Source organism: Exophiala aquamarina (genome assembly GCF_000709125.1).
Source record: "Exophiala aquamarina CBS 119918 chromosome Unknown aczIA-supercont1.4, whole genome shotgun sequence".
In the NCBI taxonomy this organism is placed as follows: Eukaryota; Fungi; Ascomycota; class Eurotiomycetes; order Chaetothyriales; family Herpotrichiellaceae; genus Exophiala; species Exophiala aquamarina.
In genome coordinates, this window is record NW_013550584.1 from 839,624 (window position 1) to 862,243 (window position 22,620).

Here is a 22,620-nt window from a genome sequence, read left to right on the forward strand (position 1 = left end):
ACAAGACCAGGGCAACCAAGCAGCCTTACGTAGGCATTGCACAGCATTTGCTCCATCGTGATCCTGAATCATAATCACAGGGGCTGCAAACAAGCATTTGGCCGCTGGAACCCCCAAGAAACCAAGCTCTTAAGCCGCGTCTCGCACAACCAATCACCGCGAACAAGCCAATCTTGAAGATTCAACCGCCGCCGCCAAATCATGGGAAGCAAGCATTACTTGAATGCCTATTGGACAATTCTCCTAGATTTGGGATCGTACATCTACCCATCTCCCCTGTCTTGTGTCATCCTGCATCTTCCCACCCACACTCAGTCCAGTCCAGCACCGAGTACCGAGTACATACGAGATATCATGTACGTGGCTGGTTGGTCGTTCAGATCCTTGTGCCGTGTTTCATCTTTCTCCACACAAGGCTTCCTGGAATCTGGGCAAAACACACCATCTGCCAGGCCGCAAACTGGACTTGCTTTCTACTCTGTACTTGGTTGACACAATTTCGTCGTGCAAGAGTTCCCTCCTTTTTCTTCTGACGCAAGCACTGTTCATGGCTAATCCCTGCTCTGTCTCTCTCAGATCCACGAATAGTAAAATTGTAAAAAACACTACATCATGGCTAGGAACCCTAACATGCCCCATGCGTCCTTGGTAGCCTCTGCTACGGTACTCCTGATTCCTGAAGCCTCTGCATTTGCCAATGCTCGCCTCTCGCGGGTCAGCATGACTTGCAGCTGGAAATCCTCCGACCAGCCTGACTCATGAGCCTATTCATCCTTCCCATCCTTGGCATTGCCGCATATCCGGTTGGATTCATCATGGAGCTGATTTTCCATCAAATCTGACCGAGAGATGGTAAGCACTAAATATTTAAAGTCTCGTCCTTTTGCAACCGCCCTGTTGTGCGCGATGAACCAATACTCGTACTTAGTAATTCAAAACAATGGTCGGTACACAACTCCTTCATATATCAAGGCCACCTGCGTGGCCTACATAAGCTTCCTCAGGCACCATAGCCATCCAAAATGCCCGGAGGAGGGAATGCTTTGGTAGCTCTTTTTCATTGCAAGGGACCCGAGTACAATCGACGAGGCCGAGATACCTAAGCATAGAAGAGATCCCAAGCAAAGATGAGTCAGGTGCAGTAAACCAGGCGGGAGGGGAAGCAGCTGTATATCTTCCGGACGTGACACTGGACACCCTGTGTCGAATCAGACATCGATTGTCTCGAGTTTGTATTGCCAGTCTGGAGTTTCAAATCAGGGAGTTTCGAAAGTCGCCTTGACGGCGTATCACCAATAATTTCCCTGGCATCGTAAGCGCTCGGTATGATGGTTTATCCACGGCGACTCGCCTCCCCATCTCCACCCCCCCCCCCCCCCCACCCCCCAAAACTTTGGAAACACCACAACACGCCGGGACGATACCGCTGCACGACTGCAAATGCTCCGAGCCCCTCTCAGTAAGTACCACGGTCCGCTTGGCTACCAGAGTGCCTCAGTGCCAATGTCTTCCCAAAAAAAGGTGTCCAAGTCCATTTCTCCTTTCGGAATGTGACAAAGAGGCAGCATCACTTCATCACTTCTTCTCAAAACTGGTCGGCGCAATAGCAAGGACTACCGCTAAACTCGCGATTATCAGGGATCCGGTTAGGAAGCCCACGATAAAGATACTTCCACGACTGGCAGGAAATTTGCCTCTCATGATCCAGTGCTGCGATTCGAAATAACGGTGGAACCCAATAAACAGTATCACGATAGAGATGCCCAGAAATGTTGCACCAAGTGGCTTTCCAATATGGCGGAGCCTAGCGGCTTTCTCTTCGTCAAATGCTGTGGCATGAATGACACCAGCATGGCGCACCTGATGACCATTTTCATCGGGGGGGCCAAGCAGCAATAGTTGATCGAGGAGTGTAGGTCCCAGAGTTGGCACTGACGGGGAAGCAGTACCTACAGCGGACACCACGAGTTCTTGTATGTATGGCAACAACTCCGGAGGGAGTGACTGTGCTACCAATGGCGAGAACGGGACATTGGAGCATGCTGAGAGGGCAGAGATGGAGTTTTGACGGCTCTGTAGGTTGGTGTTGAGTCGGAACAATTGTGTGATGGCAATCCCTATGCTTGCGAACGCTAGGCTGGTCCGTAACCATGCCAAAAATGTTCGTTCCAGAGCCAGGTGATCCCTGGCGACCGAGCCTTTGTTCTCTAGAGAGACGGAGCCGTACTTGTCTGCAATACCTCTCCACCATGTAGGCTTTTGCTTATTATCACCCCGTCCTTCGTCTTCCGAGGCCTCGGCCGGGTCCGTAGAGGGAGACGGAGACGGAGCTGACTCGGTATTGTACCTTCGACTGGCGTGACCGTCTGCACTTCGAATAGGTGTGATCTCATCTGAGTCTGCTGGTGTTCGGCGGTGGCTCGACATTGGAGATTGAGAATGCTTCTTGCTGTCTTCGGAAAAACGAACGCTTGATTGCCTTCGAACAGGTTTCGGAGAGGACTCAGGTAGAGAGTCCGAGGTCTCAGGTTCATCGGAAGAAATAGATTTTGGTTTGCTTTGTGCATTTCGCTCGTGAGTCCGGGAATCCGAAGCCATATTTAGGTCCACCCACGGCCTAACAGCTTGCGTCAATAGAGTTAAGGCGGCTGTCAGAGGTAAACGATCATGCGAGTGTCATCTCTGTTCCTCTCCAATAGTTGCAGAGCTCCACGAATGAGATTGACTGCAGCCCAAGCTACTTCAGAAGAGCAGATGTAGCTAATGCCTTAGCTCTTTGCTAATGGGATCAAACGGAACCAGGCATGCGGGACAATGGAGTAAAGGTCAGGTTGTCAAGGGAATTGGAATAGCCGGAGGGTGAGATACGAGAAGTGGAAGCAATTAATCATAAAACCAAGGAATTGCGTGATGGGTGAAAGGATAGATGAAGCAAATGATGCACCAGACTGCGGGAATGATATCAGTGGGAGACTTATGTAGGAGGGAAAGGCACAGGCGTAGCCCGAGGGCTACGGAGTTAGCGCTTTAGTTGACATCTGTACGTGATCGTAGGCACAAGACGTGCAATTGGAGGGGTAGCTGGCCGCTAAGCACAAAGACCTGGGGAAAATCCAGTGGTTGAGATGAACCTCTTAAAAACGCCCCAAGGCGCCTCAGACAAAAGCGAGAATAGGCGGTTTAACCAGAGAGCCCCCGAGTCCCCGACACAGTCTAACAAGCACACCTACGAGTACGAGCAAGGAGGGAACGGTCGCTTGGTCTGGCACCCATCTGGTGACAGGTCACGGAAACGTCAGGGTGGCGTGGACCCTGCTTAAGTCAGCTTCCGAGGACTTTGATAATAGTGGGTGATAGGCGGCAGCCAGGTGGTGAGGCACCCACTAGACCTTATCCAACATGCAACTGCCTGATGTTTTTGCTAACTCGTATAATTTCTAGATCTACACTCTCGACACATCTCGGTACCCGCGCGTTAAGATGGCTTCCCATGCCATCCCAAGACTTCCAGCTTCAAACAGCATTCCCAAACTGATTCCAGGATCTCGCCGAAAATCAGCCAACCCTTCACATCCCTCCGAGTCAGCCCCCGAAACTCCTGCTCTCCCATCTCCTCCTGCACCAGGTTCTATACACTTCACCCCGCCGGTCAAAAGAATCTTGTCAGCAGAAGATCATGATAAGTTTCTTGCTTCTTCGACTTACATCCTGCTGCAAGCATGGATCTTCAACCTAGCTAACTCGGTTCGAGGTCAAACCACCGCCTCGATCGATTCCCATCATTTATCAGACACCATCCGCCGACTCGACTCTGTCCTCGACCAGCTTGAATCCCTCGTTCGACAACATCCTGCTTTAGACACTGGCTCCAGGTTTGGAAATCCAGCCTTTCGGAGCTTTCATAAGGCAATAATTCGAGATGTCGAGCGCATGCATAAAGAGACGCTGGGCCTAGGCGACGAGGAAGCAGTGCAAGAAGCTTCGGTGTATCTGATCAATTCATTTGGTTCTGAAGAACGCCTGGACTATGGATCTGGTCATGAATTGAATTTCATGGTGTGGCTGCTGTGTTTGTACCAGCTTGGGCAGATCCAGACCGAGGACTTTCCAGCCATTGTCCTGCACACCTTCTTACGTTACCTTGACCTGATGAGAAAGATACAGGTTACATACTATCTGGAACCCGCCGGTAGTCATGGTGTTTGGGGTCTCGACGACTATCAGTTCCTCCCGTTCTTGTTTGGCGCCAGTCAATTGGTTGGGCATTCCTACATCACTCCTAAATCTATCCACAACAATGTGATATTAGACGAGGAGGGCGACAAATACATCTATCTCAATCAAGTCAGATGGGTGGATAATGTCAAGACCGTCAAAGGCCTTCGGTGGCATAGTCCGATGCTAGACGATATCTCTGGAGCAAGGAATTGGCAAAAGGTGGAAGATGGTATGAGAAAGATGTTTGTCAAGGAAGTCCTGGGCAAACTTCCTATCATGCAGCATTTCCTCTTCGGAGGCCTTGTCCCTGGTACTGAGGATATGGGCCAACTGGATCCGGAGACGGTTCGTCTCCAGGCCGAGAGAATGCAGCATGTCAAGGAACGCGGACACGAGCCAGACTATTGGGGCGACTGCTGTGGTATCAAAGTGCCCAGCACCATAGCGGCTGGAGAAGAAATGCGGAAGAGAATGGGCACATCAGGCGCACTTCGGCCAATACCCTTTGACTAACATCACCCCATTTTCGTCGAGGCGACCTCTGGGCTACCCTCCACCTAGGTCTCGACGAGTCGTACTCGTAACCAGGACCCAAAACGACGCACAACTGGGCGTTGGACTGCTTTGTTGCCTTGCACATGCATGGCCACGAATCCTCCCTCCTGTGGGGGACAACCAGCGAATCAGAAGACGAGGCCGGAATGGAGTGGATAGAAATCCCCTCAGTAGCCGATTCAGCCTGACTTGAACATCCAAGAACATTGGGTTGCGATAGCAGCTTCAAGAGTTCGAAGTTGCCCTGATTCTAGCCCGTTGGTGCTGTATCCGTGGGATAATGGAATCCGCGAAGAGGAGAGCGTTATCTGCGGGTATACGGAAAGAATAGTTCGTGTACTCGTACATGAGGGATGGAGGGGCTGAATCGACAGTCCGAGTGCTTATGCCTTGAGGCAGCCCGCCAACCCAAGCCGGCTTTATCCTCCTACAAGCTTGAAGCTTGCAAAGAACTTGATTGACCACTGAGAATGTGCCATCAGCGGATGGAGATAGGACCTCCAAGTTACCTAGCTATCCAAGCAGGAATTCAGCCTTGTTCCCAGTCCTACTCCTGGTACCAGCCTACCTGGTATCTCATGATGACTGGTTCTGCCTGGCCTACTGACCTACCCCTCCTTTTTCACTTCAATGGTTTGCTCTGGCTGAGCTTTGAGGTTCACAGTTCGTGTGAACCTCGCGTGAACCTCACGCACACGCCGCCGCCACCTCTTCCCAAATGCGCCGTGATCGTATCTGCGTCGTGAGTCGTGTCCGTGACCTGTTCCACTGAGTCACTCGTCCTCTAGACCGACCTCTTTCACTTTATCTCACCAGCCTTCGCCTCTTCCTTTCTCTTCTTGTGAGTTATCACTGTCAAAGGCGTGCGATAGCTTTAGTTTGTCACGATCCAGCCAGATCGATCTTATCTTTGACCATCCAAACGTTGATACTCCCCTCTGAGCATCCTCTCGCTGACCGACTACCCCGCCACTGACTTCCAGCCTTATTCTACACCACATCACTTCAACCTTTTCTATCAAATCCATCACAAACCAAGAACGATAGTTGTTCTCGTACCACTTTCTTTCATTGCATAGCCCTTCAGCAACGATGGGCAAAAAATCCAAGAAAGCCGCGGTGTCCAGCACCACACCCACACCTATCGCACCATGGGTATACATCAACGACCCCAGGACCGGCATCCCTCACATTGGACACTTGCACGCCATGCTTCCTGACTCTGCCATTCTCCACAACCCATCCGACCCCAATGTCACTCTCCGTCTATCAGACCTCCTCCTCACCCATCTCACATCCAAAACCGAGATCCCCTTGATTGCCGACAAGTTCTCCGGGTCAGGTGAAGGTGACCTGACCAAGAAACTCGCAACCGTCAAGGCCCTTCGCGACTCTGCGATCAAAAACGGTTGTAACTTCGTCAGTGTCAACATCTACGAGGGCGAAGGCACCGGTACCAAGAAGGAGGACGTGAAGAAATGGGGCACCAACCATCTCGAGGTCAAGGCGGGAGGAGACGATGAGAAGAGCCAGAAAGTTGTCGCCGAGAAGATCTATCGTTGGCTATGTAAGCCTCTGCCTCTCTCTTTGCCTCTTGACTTCCATATGAAAAGGGCCTGGGCGAAACTAACCCCAAATCTTCAACACAGTCAAGGTCTTGACACCGCATGAAACCATCCACCTGATCCCGGAGTCGGAACTACAGGTCCGAGACACCAAGTCGTTCGCAGACTATGCGTACTGCCCCATCAGCGACAGCAAACTGCACCCGAAGAACGCCAAAATCCAGTTCGTCGCCATCGTGCTCACTCGCCCGGTGGTCGGTCCCGACCAGAAGTTGACATGGAGCGTGGCAGACAGGACTGGTGTTGTAAGCACACCCTCTCCGATCTATCTATGAGACACCTCAAACTAATAGCCGTGCCCACCCCTGCCAGGCAAACTTCTACTTCCAATACCGCGGCGCCAGCAGCCAGTACACATGGGACTGGTGCCTTGCCCTGCAACCAGGCGACCGCAAAGCCCTGCCTCGCATGCCAATGGTCGAAGTCAAGGAACGGAAGCGCGTCAAGATTGCCAAAGCACCCTTCCGGGGTATCAGTCTCGCCATCACCGGCGTGGGCGTCACGGTCCGAGCGATCGGCCACGGCGTAGCAAAACTGGGGTCTGCGGTCAAGATGGGCCCGTCGTCTCGCTGGGTCCCCGAGGGCGACGTTACCGATGATGGCCAGGTGATCGACTGGGCCAAGTTCTGGGACGATGAGAAGAAGCAGATCAAGTTGAAGGTCGAGGCGCAGATGGGCCGTGGAGCTGGTGGTGGTCAGAAGATGCCGGCTGTTGTTAAGGTTTTCAACGAGAAAGGCGAGAAGTTGTGGAGGGATGATGACAGCGTCGCGAGTACGGAGGCTGGTGGTGAGTGTGTCAATGAGAAGGAGTTCGTGTGATCAGGAAGGGGCTGTCTTTCAATCTTGCGGATATGTCTGGTTGCGTTACCTGGTGAGAGGCGCCTTCTTCTGGGAACGGATTCGGCCCTGTTGCAGCCAGCTTCTGGTCTTCCTCACTCACTCACTCACTGATCATACCGCTCTGTCCCAGAAGACGTTACGGACTGAACGACTTGAAACCGAGCTCGCGCCCACACAACAACCAGCCAACCCCTTCCCCCAACACCAGCAATGAGAGCAAGTCAGGTCATCACGAAGAACTGGACGACATGCACAGAAGCAGAGCAATCCCAGTGCGCCATCAAACTAATCCGATATCAATCACACCACGAGGGGAAAGGGGATAATGGACCGAATGTGCGATTCTAGATACGGCGTTCTTTTCCTGTTTCATGTGCTGCTACTCGTACGCACGAGTTCACCAGTGATATGATACCCGCATGCTTTTCTCTCTCTCTCTCTCTCTCTCTCTCTCTGTTTTCACACAGCCAAATTAGCTAGCTAGTTCCCTAATGAGAAAGAACCGATTGTCAAATGGACAGAAGTTTATCGATCATTTCTGTGATACCGAGTTTTGAGTCACGATGTGGAGTGTGTGTGAGAATATGAATTAGTACCTTCTTGAGGGGATGGTGCCTTCGTTGTTGGCAGACTGGTGATATGATATGATACGATCAATGGGTACGTGGACGTGTGATGGTCCCTATCTAGGTCCGAACCAGCACTCGTAGCGACTGGATCTTCTTCGCACACGCAAACAGTAGTCAGCCTCAGAGTCCTTTTCCCTCTCACACTTCCGACAACCCCCCCCAACCCCCAAAACGGCTCCCTTCTTTAGTTAGTTAGCAAGCAAGCAAGCATAGTACTTCTCCCCCCTCCCCCCACTCAAGCGCTATAGTCCATGTCTCAAAGCAACCCCTGCGGGCACCAAGAAATACCTACAGCGATCGAGAGAAAAACGCACGAAACTTCACTCCAACCCGCTGTGCGTGCATGGCGTCCCGGTCACGATCGCAGCCAGCCCGCCCGCCCGCACTGAACTCGGAGGTCCGAGCAGCCATACAGAGAAATATGCAACCGCCGGAGCTGGAAGGGCGCTTCGAGGCGGGCACGCAGATATTGCGTCTTTCATCTTCCTTCGAAAGGCGACAATACAGAATGAGGTGGTCTGTCCTCTTTTCGTGGGTCAGGCACTCACCGGTTTGTGTTGGTTGGAATATCCTTGGTTCCGGACTGGGCTCGTTTGCTATACATACTCATAGTAGCATGGAGGTACGAGTGAGTACCGCGGACGGGTTAGCCGTGCTGGAATTTACAACACAGGGGTGACTCTCGTTCGGTTCCAGATGAATGTTCGAATTAGGATTCGTTGCCACGCAATATTATATCCTACGACATCTGCACGGTTCCTTTTTCCAAACAAACTAGGTAAATATTCGGACCGTTCAAGTTGAAATTCAAATTAGTGAGCCCACATCTCAAGGAGTACACTCTGCCTGCTTCCTAGGCCTCCTCCGTGCTCAGTAGCCAGTACTAAGTAGTCCGCAGGTAGTCTTCCAGATCGAAGATAGCAATGTCAACGACCGTTCCCTCCTTCACTACAAATAATATGCCGATACGCAAGCGCCCTGCACTGAGAATCCCTCCTTGCGTGATATGGGCATAACTACAGAGTACAGCTCGTGCCCAGGTGCTTAGCCTCACCATGCAATCTGAATGTATTCCTCATCCCTCATCCATCCTGCAATAGAGCTTACGTGCTGGGCATGTTCTCGACTCTCTTCATCCCGATTTAATTGACTAAGCACGGAGTACTTAGTAGTAGTCTGCACGTCACGCCTGTTAAAACCTCGTAGTTGACTTGGTTTCTAGGGCGTATCGAGTGCAGCAAGCGTTTTTCAGCCCCTTCTCAGTACCCTGTCCCCGACTAACCTGGTGTAATGGGTAGGTGGTATTTCTTGATGCCCCAGAAATCCCTTCCTGGCCTGACCCTTCGGCTAGCTACCCGCGTAGCAAGGCGTTTTTGTTGGATAGAACAAGGGCAGCATCTTGTACTAAGATTACCTCGTTGTCGTAATCCAAAGAGTCTGTGTTCCGCATCACTTGCTGCCGCCTTCTTCTCTGTCTCACCTGGGGTCTCGAGCATGATCACATTACCACGGGTTCGACACTCAGGGGTGTAGCTTGAAGCTTTCCGCACAGTGGCTCGTAGTGTATATGAGTGTGCAGATTTGATCACGAAATTTCCACCCCCTGTGTGTGTCTCTCTCTTTCTCTCTCTCTCTGTAGATGCGTGTGTGCCTGGCCGATCAATACCCACACCCACCACACACATTCTTGACCAGGTCGACCATGGTCATTCTCGTCACGAAGAGCTGCTTCATGGTGAAGTGCGGGGCATCTCTCGGCGCATCGCTGATAGGCACGATATGACTTCTTGAGGCGTCTGGAATGACGGACGAGGCGCCCGGTTTTGCGGGGATGGCAGCCAGGCGAGATGGTTGTGGTGGTGCCCTGTCCATCACCGGGCACGGGCCCACGGGCCACGGCGCGAAAAGCTCGTGTTGCTTTTGTGTGATCGCCCTTTCGAGTACGTCCAGTCATTGGTCCGTAGATCCGTATTGGTTTGTTTCCTAGATTCAGGTACAGGACAGGAACTGGAAGGGGACAGGGTCATGGGTCTACAGATGGTCATGGTTGGTCGTGATGTGGATGTGCGTGGAGGGGTGGAGGGGTTGAGCAGTGACGCATTGTGCACCATGCCACAACGTACCGGTCGAAGCCTGCGAGGATTTCATGTGATAGACTGGTGCGCTCTAAGAGAAGAATGATTGACGAGGTGTAGGCTGCTGTGATTGAAGCGTAAGGAAAGGGAGTGCTTGTTTCGAGGGAGGGCATCCTTCTTCTGTTCAGAAGATGATAGAGGGCCCATCGCACATAGCGGAGGAATGAGAAGAACAGAGAGAGCATCACCTGGTTAGAGTACACAATACACAATACTATGAGCCTTCCCTCCCATTGAGTCCAGTCATGCCTGCCATCTGCCATCTGCCACCTGCCACCTGCCTTGCCCTGCCTCCCCTCCCACCATCGTCGTCGTAAAGCGTCAACATCATACAGGAAATGAAGAAGAGCCTCCCTTCCCGCGGCAAGACTCAAGTATAGCCGGTGCCCCCAAGTGGCCCCACCCATGATCGCTTGAAGGAAGAAAATCCCCTTGATATCTTTCTCTCCCCTTATGTTTCGGATGCTCTTGCTGTCCCATGGCATCATTTTCGTGAACTGGTTTGAATAATATAGTTTGGTCCGTTTGTCTTGACTGGAACAAGTACTGAATTGGATGGAATTTCCCTTGGGCCGTTCCCTTTCCCGGTTGTAAAGAGGTAGAAGAATATGCTCTCATTCGAGGTTGCTTTCGTCACCATCATTGTTTGAAACGCCATACCTTTGTGTGTGAAATTGTAAGATCGGTCCCTCCCCGACGTTAATATCTTCGATGGCTGTGCGTAGTATAAAGAGGTACGTGTGTGACAATGTCAACTGCACCACCTCCAGTTCCGACGCCGAAGCCAGTGTGGTAGACTCCGTGAGATGTAGTTGAAGGTGCCTTCACCTTCAAAACGCGCGGTTGCGGTGAATACATGTATGGCTCCGTCTTTGCGACCTCATAGCCGTGGGAGCCTCGAGATTCTAACGATCCATATGATCCATATGCCGAGTCACGCGGCTCATAGTAGTCGTACGTCGTGTAACTGGCTGGAGCAGCCTTATATCTGCGCGACGATGATCGAGAACTGTGGGAATGAAAGCTTTCCTGGCTATCATGTCTCTGACGATGATGCGTGGGCCGTCGGCTTCGTCGTTCGTAGTCATCATTGATACTTCGGATCTCAACCTGGAGATTGCGCTCCGTCGTGTCCATACGTCGCCTTCGATCATAGTCGTCATCGTTATCTTGGTAACGATGATCCTCCTCGTACTCATAAACAGGTCTGTCGTGTCGAGTTGGTGAATAGATGGCCGTTGATGCCTCATCCGAGGACATGGTCGACGACATGCTTTCTCGTATCGTTTGGAGGTCGACATTCCTCTCGCCGTGCTCTTCCAACCAAGCTCGATCAGCCTTGGCCCGTGAGGGACTTCCCCAGTCCTTCTCTTTCTGTAAAGCCGGTCCCCAGGGACTTATTCCTCCACCAACGTCAAGTGTCAAGGTTTCGATATTGTTGGAGATTTCTGCGAGGGGTTCCCGAGACCTGTCCTTCTCTTGTGTGCGCTTACCAATTGCCTGAGCATATCTCCCTTTGCCCTCTCTCCCTCTGGTCACTTCCACACCACCACGTTTGCACTCTTTACAATCCCCTTCTCTGGGATAGTGATACTTCTCAACCACAGTACATCGTGACGAATAGCACTCGTTGGTCGTCTTGTACTCATGCCCGCATCCATACGATGTTTTGGTACGCACACACATTCTCAGCACAGAGAGGCCAGAAAGCAAGAGGTCAAATTGCAACGCCTTCAAGCAAACGATTTGATGCTTGTGCTTGTGTCGCGGTATTGCGGTATTGCGGTGGTGCGGATTGAGGCAAATTCTTATCTTTCTGATCGAATACTATTGAATGAGGTGCAAAAGGTTGCTGCACAGCAACAGGCACAGGTGGCTTCTTCAGGTACCGAGAGGGCGGTGAAGACTTGTGTAAAGGTCTACAGAGAGACCAGAAGCATGTACACTGTTCAACTGAAGGATAGTAGACACAAATAGGTCACGCAAGTAGGTCTCAAAATGGCTCTCAACTGTGACGTCGAGGTACATTCAAGGCCAGGACCAGTTTGCTACAGAAGGGTAATGCAGTTCATGAGGGACAGGTTCCGTCTCACGTTACCACAGGGAACATGCATGTGAACGACGGGAAATAGAAACAAAGACAAAGAGAAAATTGTGCTCAAATTTGTTTGCAAGCGCTCGTGGAGTGATGGATATTGTGACGGGAGAATTCTTGGTGTTGGCGAAAAGTGAGATATTTCCCATCCCAGTGCTAGAAGGGAGCAGGTAGAGTTTAGAGCAAGAAGTGAACTAAAGTCACCTTTTCACACGAGGGAGGCAAGTCTAAAAACGAGGTCGAGATGTGTGATGCAGACTCCATTCCAACTCGCCTCAGATTTGAGTCGCGGAGGACGACGTATGCGAGGGAAACGCATGGCTTGAGGTATCGTTGCAGTTCTAGGCTGATAGTCCGTCGGTGTAGTGCAGATGCTGGCATGGATAGTTCTCAATCTTGCGGGTGGACAAGGCACCTAGTGTCACAAGAAGGCGGACCTGAACGCCCAAAACTGCAGGGGTATTGACCAGTGTGAGATATGTCGGCTAAGCGTGACCGATAAGTGGCCAGCTCAAGCTTGTTCGCCCTGTCACATCGAGTGGGAAGGGAGTTTCACGGCTCGTAGTGGAGTTTCCGGGCTGGAAGTTTGCCTCGTCAGTTGGTACCTCCAGTCTCTCCAAGACCACAGACACTTGCCTGGCTGGTAGCTCTGGGTTTGTGTTTTAGCGTGCTGGTGCCTCTTGTGGCTCTGTTCGCTCTCCGTTCGCTCTAATCCTTCGCCTTTTGGCTCTTTGCAGCTGCTTCCCTCGCCCCACCACCGCTGTAGCTGACATTGGGTGGCGATGCTGATCTTGGGGCGACGTATTGGGACTTGCATGCAGACGGGGAAGTCCAGTTGAGGCAATCCTTTCAGCAATGATCTGGCAACGTGGGTCAGGTTTCAATGGACCAAGGATCTATCATTGGGAGCTCGGTGTCTTCCATCCAGCCCACGTAGCACAGAGCCATTGGATTGGGAGTCTGAGGATGCTGACCGAGACCTGACTTTGACAGGTGATTATGACCCAAGCAGCCCCAAGTCATGAACTTGCACTGGATTTTGGTGGCAGAATACAAGTCCGTTGGCCCCTCGAGATCTCGCTAACGCAGTGGGATGCTCTTTCGATGAGATGCCGATAGGATGTGGAGGGACAACCAGCAGATGCAGCACAGGAGTAGTAACAAGTGCAGCACCCTCACGGGGCCTTTCGGGAAGCATTGGGAAAGCAATCTTCTGACACCTATCATTTGTCCGTATTTACCTACCTGGGAGAGAAGTCGGGAGTAATTCCACCAGTTAATCAGGGCAGACTGGTTGATTTTCAGGCGTCGGGCCGTTGCGAAGACACCAAGAATCAGCGATATGTATTTACATAGAACTCCAGTGATTGTGGATAGGCTGTCAAGGAAGATTCCGCGGCTATGCCGGCCCAATTTTCCATAGGAAACGAACTCTCTTTGGACTCTTCTCAGCAAATCTAGTTCGAGCCGGATAAACCATGCGCAAGACTCCCTGCCGATTCACCATTAGGTGATCAGCTGAATCATGTTCAGTGCACCCGGCCTGAACACATGTTGTTGATGAAAGCCACAGACGATGCCGATACCCCTCTGGTTCACCCAGGATGCAAGATACAAGAGCGGTGGTTTGCTCGGTAATCGTGGTGTCGAAAGAATTGGGTGGAACGTGATCGTGACCGTTCAAGCGGAACAAGAGGCAAGAGGCAAGAGCCGGTGACCTCATGGCATGGTGGATTGTTGTGGAAGGGACGATCATGCTGAATGTTGACTCGTGACCTGAAAGAACTCCTCCCGCTCCCGTCCTCTTCTTTCTGCTACGTGGAATCTACTCAGACTACTCAGCTGTGCAAACCATTGCCCACGAGTCCATGACATGCCCCACGCAGTGACACCACGTTTTCCGTAAGACAAAACCCATTGCGTTGGAGTCTGGTTGATGTTGTCATTCGCAGCCTCCAGCAGACTTGAGGTTGAGCATGTCCGTTTCTGGAATCTCGAAGAACATTGGCAGTTTGATTCCAGAAGACTCCTTCTTCCTCTTCTTGTTGCAGATCGCCCGGATTTCTGCTCTACCAGTGGACAGCCAATGGTGACATGCCATTTCTCCCACCTACCAGCTGTATGTAATCAAGACAGCCAGCCCATCGAATCACCTGAAGCTCCGCGACCTTTCTTGATTTCGAGGCTCGCTCGCTCACAACGTTATGCTTATGCTGTAACGAATATTTGGCGAGAGAAGGATGAGACAATCCGGAACACCGATTTGTATGACTTGCATGCCCTGCACGGCGCATGCATTCAATCCTCCGAGATGAAGATTCTGTGCCAGCACGAATTCAGTCCTGCTCAATGCAACAACGCCGAAGCTGGGGGAAACCTAATGTGAGTTTGCCCAAGCTCAATTTTGGTCATGCCTACAATTGTTACATATGCCATTCTATACGGCTGGGCGCACATTGGGGAGAGACTTATCTGAAGACTTGAGCAGCTGGGAAAATATTTCCAGCAATGATCAAGCTCGCCCTGATTGAGCTGCACAAGTGATGACAACAGCCCAAGGCAAGCTCCACAAATAGCCAGAACTCTCAGCATTTGAAACACCCTCATTGTCAGATCATAACTAGCCGGTGCCCTTCAAAATGCACACTCAACCTTTAAGCGAGTGGCCATCGATCAATCGCTTGTCTGGTAGGTGCCTTGTCCAGCGATGCGCAAGGCCAACGCGAGTGCTTGCACAGATCCAAGATTGCGGTGTCCGCCCGGTGTTTTGGAGTTACAACAAGAAGCAGGTACTCCGTACCTCCTCCCTCGTACATCTGAGACGCGACTAGGCTTGGGAATCGGGATGATGCTATGTAGTATCGTTTACGCGAATGGTCTCTGCCATCAAGCCGTAAAGTAGGATACTTTGTACGTTCTCTAGAATCATGTGTCAGCGTTGACAATTGTCAAGTCTTGAAAATGACCAACATCAAAGTCTCGTGTTGGTATCAAAGATCTATGGCACCCCCCGTGGCCGCTGGTGATTGAACTGCTATCTAAGTTGTAGCAAGGGCCGTGGCATGCTTCTAGACGCTCACATGGATCACCACCTCTCTATCATTTACTGAAGCCTGCTCAAAATCTGTCTTCAAGTCCTTTTGCTGACTCCTGCTTCAATCTTTCGTTGTTCATGTCGTGCCACCATTTGTGAGTTTCATCCTTGATATCCTCATACTTCTCGTCCCAAGGCTTGGGACTCAAGATATAATGCATATTCTTGACTTGGTCGTCTCGCCAGATGGCATCGTGGACTCCCTTCCATCGAAGGGTCTTCAGAGCATTGTAAATATACGGCAGCCCGACCCAGCGTCCATGAAACCGTTCTCCCAATAAACTTTGGTCGGCAAATTCGTAGGTAGACGTCAAACCACCGTCCTTCATTGTCTCAAGGATCTTATCGTAAGTTCCTTTGCTTGGGTTGCAGGCAACCAATCCCCCGTTTGGTAACGCTATCCCCGTGGTAGAAGAAGGCCCATTAATCTGGGCGTTGTCCGCATCGCCATGCTGGCTCGTCAATGCGCAGTTCTCGGGCGTCCAGTCCTTGGGATAATGTGGTTTGTTTAAGGGGTTGCAGGCACATGCAGGACTGGCCGCATATACCCTATCTCCATCTCCATTCAACTCGGGTGCGTCCAGTTCCAGGTCCATGAGCTCGTCCATGTTCTTCAGCACCATCATGTCACTGTCCAACTGCACGACTCGCTCATACTCCGTCAGACTAAATGGAGTGAGTTTGCTCCAGCAGTCGTAAAACCGGGGATCATTGGTGTATTCCTTGGGGACAGACGGCAATAAATAAGGGATTTCCTTTGCGATGATATTGCGGGCGTTCAGCGCCTGTAGTCCTTCTGAGGGGAAAGTATCCGTGTACAGAGCGACCAGTGGATATTTCGATCCAGCTTTTCTCAATGAGTAGTCTAACGTGAGCAGGCCAGATAAATATTTGGTGTTTGTGATCAGTGTGGTCCAGACTTTCTTGGGGGACTTCTCCCCTTCGCTGGAAGCCATATTGGACTGCTCGTCTCGGGCGAATCGTGGATATTACTTTTCTCAACCTCACTGCTATGATTTGGACCAGGAGCTGTACCACAGGAGGTTCAGATTTTGAAAGGGGTGAGGCTTCATGGCGCCATTATTCAGTTTACTAGGGGCTTTTTTGCTGGTACGACTTGGTTAGTGTTCCGCAACCTTCTTTCCTCTAATCTACAGTACGCACGTTCTCACCGGCATTGTTGCCTCAACAAATCCTTTTATTTTCCCGGGTCGGCGAGTCGGAAAAGATCGTCGACGTCATTGCCCACATCGGGGAGCCTAAGATAAGCCCGACCGGTCACAACGCGAAAAAAGAGAAGTACGGCAATGCCCTGTGCAGCGGGCCATTCTCCTGCGCTGCTCTATTACACCTGTACTTCCTGCTCAATCAATGACTCTACGCTATCATCGGCACTGTGTTGTCCAAATGGTTGATGAGAGTTTCAGTTCTCCCTGCCAGCGGTAACGAGCTGTGACGACCTTATGGATACGACATGTCGGCCGCAATCAAGACGTAAGTACTTCCGTAGCTCAGCCCTGAAGCCGTCTGGATACTGAATGGTATAATAGTGCCGGAGATGCCTTGAGCGCAGGCGCAGACGCAGGCACGTCGTCTCCCGGAAATATACGCATCCTCGACGAGCAGCATGTCGAGTCTAAGCCTGCCCAAAGATCAATCACGAGCAATTACAAGGGCTTCGTCGCTGGCGTGTTCTCGGGCATCGCCAAGTTATCAGTTGGTCATCCCTTCGATACCATCAAGGTCCGCCTGCAGACTTCAGAAAGGGCACAATTTAAAGGCCCTTTGGACTGTGTTATGCAAACATTGAGAAAAGAAGGACCCGGTGGATTCTACAAAGGTGCCACCCCGCCTTTATTAGGATGGATGGCCATGGACTCGGTGATGCTGGGGAGTTTGACGTTGTATCGAAGGCTGCTTCATGAGAATGTCTTTTCGAGCCCGACTCTCCGACCAGGAAAATCTGCTGCAGAGCTAGCCAAGGACCCCTTGCCTTCATATGGACATGGCATTGCCGGAGTCATGGCTGGCTCAACGGTGTCCTTCATCGCTGCCCCGGTAGAACATGTCAAGGCTAGACTGCAAATCCAGTACGCTGCGAAGAAAGCAGACAGGCTTTACCGCGGTCCGATTGACTGCTGTCGCAAGATCCTCAAACATCAGGGAGTCAAGGGCCTATACCATGGCTTGTTCGCGACCTTGATATTTCGATCATTTTTCTTCTTTTGGTGGGGTAGCTACGATATTTTCTCGCGAGTATTCAAAGACCGCACCTCACTTTCGACTCCCGCAATCAATTTCTGGGCCGGTGGACTTTCGGCCCAAATATTCTGGTTGACGTCTTACCCTTCCGACGTGGTCAAGCAGAGAATCATGACAGATCCACTGGGAGGTGGTCTGAACGATGGCACGCGTCGATTCCGACATTGGAAGGATGCTGCGGCCACCGTATATCGGGAGTCTGGGTGGAGAGGCTACTGGAGAGGGTTTCTACCTTGTTTTCTGCGTGCATTTCCGGCGAATGCTATGGCGCTGGTGGCTTTTGAAGGCGTGATGCGTGCATTGCCCGATTAGTTCTGGAGTTTGCATCTGGGCGGCTGCCATTGCGCGAATGACACATGGGCGTAAGCTCGCATAATACGCCATCGAGATTTTCAGATAGTCTCTACGACCACCCCATCTACGAGGGTCTGTTCTGCGCTGTACTAGTAGAAATCTCTATTCGATAAACCGCTTCACCTTGGATTTCTAAGAGAGTGATCATCGTGAGGATAATTGAATGAAACCAAATGCCTTGCAGGATTGAGCAACTCGCATTTCAATTTTGGTGAAGTGAGAACATACCGTCTTGCTGATGGTGGCCTCCTAAACTTTTAGAGCCTCGTTGGCTGCCAAGATATGCCAAGATTCCATGTATGAGACAAAATCTGGTGATCCCAATTTGAATGCCATTGTCACCTCATCAGAAAGAAGTCAAATATCACTGTTGCTAGTCATGGTCTTCCCCCTTGTGAATGGGCCACCCCAGGCCGCACTACGTACACTATCGAATGCAGATGGCTCAGCAACATACACTGAACCTGGGAGCACTTACAAAATTATAGCCGGTGTCAACTATCCGGTGGAAGTGCCCTACAGAAGCGATGAGATTCCGGAGTCTACTTTCATCGATGTAAATCTTCGACCCCATAACGGCGTGGGCATGGTCAAAGAACGCCATGTCGAAGAGCTCGTGAAGCGAACGCTACAGTGCATAGTCCTGGGTGATGAGACGCCGAGAACTATGCTGCAAGCCACCCTTCAGGTTGTGGGTGTTCAGAGTGACGAGTCTTTGCCGGGCGGAATCAAGGGAGGTGGCCAAGGCGAGTCGTATCTCGATATCTTACCATCTGCGATCAATGCTGCAATTCTTGGTTGTGTCGATGCAGGAGTACAGATGAGAACCACCGTTGGAGCAGTACTCATTGGGATCGATCGGGACGGTCAGTTGATTGTCCACCCGAATGTAACGCAGAGAAAGACAAGTACCAGCCTCCACGTTTTTGCCTTCACCAGTGACGGCCAAGTGGTGCTCATGGAGAGCGAGGGCAACTTCAAAACGGGGGATTGGAAACGCGCAGAAGAGGTTGCCAGGTCAGCGGTTCTGGGAACTTCGGATATCAACAAATCCAATAATATCAACAAACAAAACGGAGATGTTTCCATGGACGGCGGTGCAACCAGTAAGAGCTCGGTTGTCTCTGTGCTGGATGTGATCAGAAAAACTCTAGAAGAGAGAGTGATTAAGGATGGAAGATGGCAACAGGACTGAGGCTGTTACCAGTTTTGCATGAGAAACATCAAGATGAGACACATCCACAATGCCTTGGATCACCCGAAGTGGGCGGCTGATGGGATCAAACAGGACCTCAGAGGGGCAGATAGCGGCGCTGGGCGTTGATAAGGGCTGTCTATGGTCGGTGTTAGGCGTCGACATGCCCCGAGCGCCCAGGGGTGCCAGCAAGATTGATCGCTAGGTGCCGACGATCCCCACCACGTGCTGTCTCACAGTGCACAGAAGGAATAGCCAGAATATCGGATCGAGGGGCGTTAGATGCAGCCCCCCTCCGTAACCCCCCGGGCTCCAGCAGCTTCGACATTCCCCTTGTTCCTGATCCTCAAACTGACGGGCCCTCCCCTCGACATCCACATTCGCTTCGCTATATGTGCACGGTACAAAGTACCGGAGTATTAATAGTCGATGAATCCAGGCATCGCGAGCCACCGAGATGGAGGACAAAAATCAACCATTCAAACCGACTTTCAGTACGGAACCCAGGTGACAGAGCAGCTGGCTGCACGTCTTTCTTTTCTTACATTCTGATTGCATTCCTCGTTTTGTGTATTTTTTGCATTATCCTCGGTCAGCAAGCGGCATTTCATTTCTGGGTGACTGATCACCGGTCGTTTGACTCAAGCATCGCAATATTAATCACCTCCGGACGCATTTGTGTGCTTTAACTCCGGGCGAGACGGAAGAAGCCTTCCCGCAGATCTTGGGCGCTGGCAGCCTGACAGACGTCACCACTCGGCACCCCCTTCGGTACTCAAGTCACCCAAAGTCCCCGGCACGATTCGTCCGCCAGGCGCAGACGACCCTGGGAGCTCGGGCCTGTATCCCTCGGCATCACCAACGCACCTCCACCATCACTACCATTTTTGCTGATTTCGGTTACTGCCCATCGTTTTCCTCCTCAACATGTCCCTCTCCCTCCAGCACCCGCAAACTCAGCACGCGCACTCGCACTCGCACTCCACATTATCCTCACCCACTACCTCCGAAGCCGCTAGTTCCAGCACGTTCTCTCCTCCAACACCTGCCCTTGATAATCCTGACCCTCTGCTCTCTCATGGCATGGCCAACTTGAATTCCAAGGCTTCTGTGGGAGAGTCGATTCTGCGCCAGTATGCCCAGCACTTAGATCCTCTTCATGCTGGTGATGATACCCATCATGTTCACCACCTCACAGAGCCTGATGTTGACACCCTGCACGAGACCGCTTTAAACACCGCCCTCAACCTAGCAAACAGCCCTGTCACTGTCAGCAACTCCTTGTTAAAGTCATATACCGCCCATCATCCTTCTGTACCTGTCCCTAAACCACTCTATCTCCCAAAGCCATACAGAGCCCGTCACAAAAATACGAAGTCGACCGACATTCCCAGACAGACCATTCTGAAGGCGCTGGCTTCTCGCCGGCCCAGCATGGGACCCAATACCGCGCCTTTGGGCGCGCCTACTCTCAAGGCTGCACTCCTGGAACCAGAGTCAGAACCACAGAACGATGGCTCGCCTTCGATATGTCAGACAGCCACGGTGGGCGGCTTTAGTTCGATATCCGGCTACTCTCCAACCTCGACCAGCTTTCTTCGCTCTCCCTGCTTTTTCCACCAAAGATTTGAGGGCCTTGTGGACATCCAGAAGGTGTTGGAAGAAATTGCAGAAGACGAGTATTCCCACTCGCGATTGATGCAGACCGCGACGGGCGTCCGCGAGGTTTCCAAGCAATTACAGCGCAAACCTTTAAAGCGCGCTGTGCGCAACATAATGATCGTGACTAAGGCTCGCGACAACAGTCTTGTGCACATGACTCACGACCTTGCAGAGTGGCTTCTCTCAACGCCGAGGTATGGAAGCGATTTGGGTGTCAATGTCTATGTCGATGCCAAGCTACGCCACTCTCAGAGATTTGACGCCGACGGTTTGCTCAAGAAGGAGCCGCGATTTCAAAAGATGTTGAAATACTGGACTCCTGACTTGTGCTGGTCATCGCCAGAAAAGTTCGACCTCGTGCTCACTCTTGGCGGCGACGGCACTGTCTTATTCACCTCTTGGCTATTTCAGAGAGTTGTACCTCCTGTCTTGTCCTTTTCTCTTGGCAGCTTAGGCTTTCTCACCAATTTCGAGTTTGACAAGTACAAGGAGCAGCTTGATCGTGTCATGGGTGACGCCGGTATGAGAGTCAATCTCCGCATGCGTTTTACCTGCACAGTGTGGAGAGCTGATCACTCGCCCAATGCTGAAAAGGGCTCTGTGGAAGAAGGAGAGCAGTTTGAAGTCCTGAATGAGTTGGTCATTGACCGTGGCCCATCGGCATATGTTTCGAATTTGGAACTCTATGGCGATGATGAGCTTCTCACCATCGTACAGGCAGACGGATGTATTTTCTCCACGCCCACGGGATCAACAGCTTACTCACTCTCTGCCGGTGGATCTTTGATACATCCATCCATTCCCGCTATTCTCCTTACGCCAATCTGTCCTCATACCCTTTCTTTCAGGCCAATGGTCCTTTCAGATACTCTTGCATTGCGCATTGCTGTGCCAGTCAAGTCTCGTTCTTCAGCATACTGCTCCTTTGATGGGAAGGGCCGGATAGAGCTGAAGCGAGGAGACTACGTGACGCTAGAAGCTTCACAATATCCTTTCCCCACTGTCATGACTGGCACCAATGAGTGGGTTGAGAGCGTTCAACGAGCGCTCAGGTGGAATGTTAGAGGTGCTGTCCAGAAAGGATGGGATGACGGAGATGAAGAGGACAGCACCAATGTCGGCGACAAATGGGACATCGACATTGACTCGAGTCCCCTAGGGGGCACAGATAGCGGCATTGGCCCTAGCGAGGACGGTGACCATGCTGCAAGCCCCGTGAAGCGCCAAATGAGTCTGCTCAATATGTAGTGGATCTGTGGAGATGAGATTCTCCCACACAACATGTTGAAATTTACGACGTGCATCAATAGTCCACGTCGCGACAAGACATTTACGATACGGCGACGGAGCATTACCCGTCGCGACGACATTGATTATAGAGTTGGAGCTTTGGTCCTAGATTTGTATGCTATGCCTCCTGGCAACCCTTTTCTCAGCCTCGCCGTTCATTTTCAGCCTTGTCCATTTTTTCCTTCTTTCCCTCGTCCGTCCTTTGTACCTTTCTGTTGGTCTGGTATCTTAGGTGAGTCCATGTCCTGACACATAAGAGAGCCGAGCGTCAGGTGGGCCTATGCCCTTCCACATGCAATAACAAAGTGTGAGCAGACTCCAGTACCTTGGCGCGACCAACGAGGCTGGGCAAGGCTGAGCACTGTTGATAGTGAAGTTCTGTTCCCAGGACCGGCAGAATGAGAGTGAAGGAGAGTGCTAATACTCAAAGACCTTGGTTCTTATCCCTCTCTCACTTTCTCGTCGTTACAAATCTCTCCATCCGCATTTTCCGTCGCGCTCGTCGTTACAACTTCATACCAGTTCGTTTTATCGTTCTTTGCACCCTTTATCATACAATTGAGACCTTGTTGTCCTTGCGCGAGGCACTCTTCATCATGTCAAACCCTCGATTCAATGGACGCGGCATGGGACCGACCAACAACTACTCTGCCCCTTCTGCAGCTG

At 51.5% G+C, this 22,620-nt stretch overlaps 8 protein-coding genes across 8 annotated transcripts; 5 read left to right on the top strand and 3 right to left on the bottom strand.

The window, feature by feature from the left end:
* Positions 1-1,575: 1,575 nt before the first annotated feature.
* On the bottom strand, positions 1,576-2,598 carry A1O9_05421 (uncharacterized protein; the record flags this gene model as incomplete). The annotated part of the gene is made up of 1 exon (XM_013404640.1): positions 1,576-2,598. The coding sequence occupies one exon, from the start codon at positions 2,596-2,598 to the stop codon at positions 1,576-1,578; it is 1,023 nt and encodes a 340-aa protein (XP_013260094.1).
* Positions 2,599-3,480: 882 nt separating this feature from the next.
* On the top strand, positions 3,481-4,731 carry A1O9_05422 (peptidylprolyl isomerase; the record flags this gene model as incomplete). Its single annotated transcript, XM_013404641.1, has 1 exon — positions 3,481-4,731. One exon carries the CDS (start codon positions 3,481-3,483, stop codon positions 4,729-4,731), a length of 1,251 nt encoding a protein of 416 aa, XP_013260095.1.
* A 1,125-nt stretch (positions 4,732-5,856) lies between these two features.
* A1O9_05423 (uncharacterized protein) lies at positions 5,857-7,181 on the top strand (the record flags this gene model as incomplete). Its single annotated transcript, XM_013404642.1, has 3 exons — positions 5,857-6,340; positions 6,423-6,643; positions 6,711-7,181. Coding segments are annotated over 3 exons (1,176 nt in total), but the record flags the coding sequence as incomplete, so codon positions are not given.
* Positions 7,182-10,701: 3,520 nt separating this feature from the next.
* On the bottom strand, positions 10,702-11,688 carry A1O9_05424 (uncharacterized protein; the record flags this gene model as incomplete). Its single annotated transcript, XM_013404643.1, has 1 exon — positions 10,702-11,688. The coding sequence occupies one exon, from the start codon at positions 11,686-11,688 to the stop codon at positions 10,702-10,704; it is 987 nt and encodes a 328-aa protein (XP_013260097.1).
* Positions 11,689-15,214: 3,526 nt separating this feature from the next.
* A1O9_05425 (uncharacterized protein) lies at positions 15,215-16,147 on the bottom strand (the record flags this gene model as incomplete). Its single annotated transcript, XM_013404644.1, has 1 exon — positions 15,215-16,147. One exon carries the CDS (start codon positions 16,145-16,147, stop codon positions 15,215-15,217), a length of 933 nt encoding a protein of 310 aa, XP_013260098.1.
* Positions 16,148-16,665: 518 nt separating this feature from the next.
* On the top strand, positions 16,666-17,765 carry A1O9_05426 (uncharacterized protein; the record flags this gene model as incomplete). Its single annotated transcript, XM_013404645.1, has 2 exons — positions 16,666-16,685; positions 16,742-17,765. 2 exons carry the CDS (start codon positions 16,666-16,668, stop codon positions 17,763-17,765), a joined length of 1,044 nt encoding a protein of 347 aa, XP_013260099.1.
* A 421-nt stretch (positions 17,766-18,186) lies between these two features.
* Positions 18,187-19,002, top strand: A1O9_05427 (uncharacterized protein; the record flags this gene model as incomplete). The annotated part of the gene is made up of 1 exon (XM_013404646.1): positions 18,187-19,002. One exon carries the CDS (start codon positions 18,187-18,189, stop codon positions 19,000-19,002), a length of 816 nt encoding a protein of 271 aa, XP_013260100.1.
* A 927-nt stretch (positions 19,003-19,929) lies between these two features.
* Positions 19,930-21,912, top strand: A1O9_05428 (NAD+ kinase; the record flags this gene model as incomplete). The annotated part of the gene is made up of 1 exon (XM_013404647.1): positions 19,930-21,912. The coding sequence occupies one exon, from the start codon at positions 19,930-19,932 to the stop codon at positions 21,910-21,912; it is 1,983 nt and encodes a 660-aa protein (XP_013260101.1).
* Between the last annotated feature and the right edge of the window lie 708 nt (positions 21,913-22,620).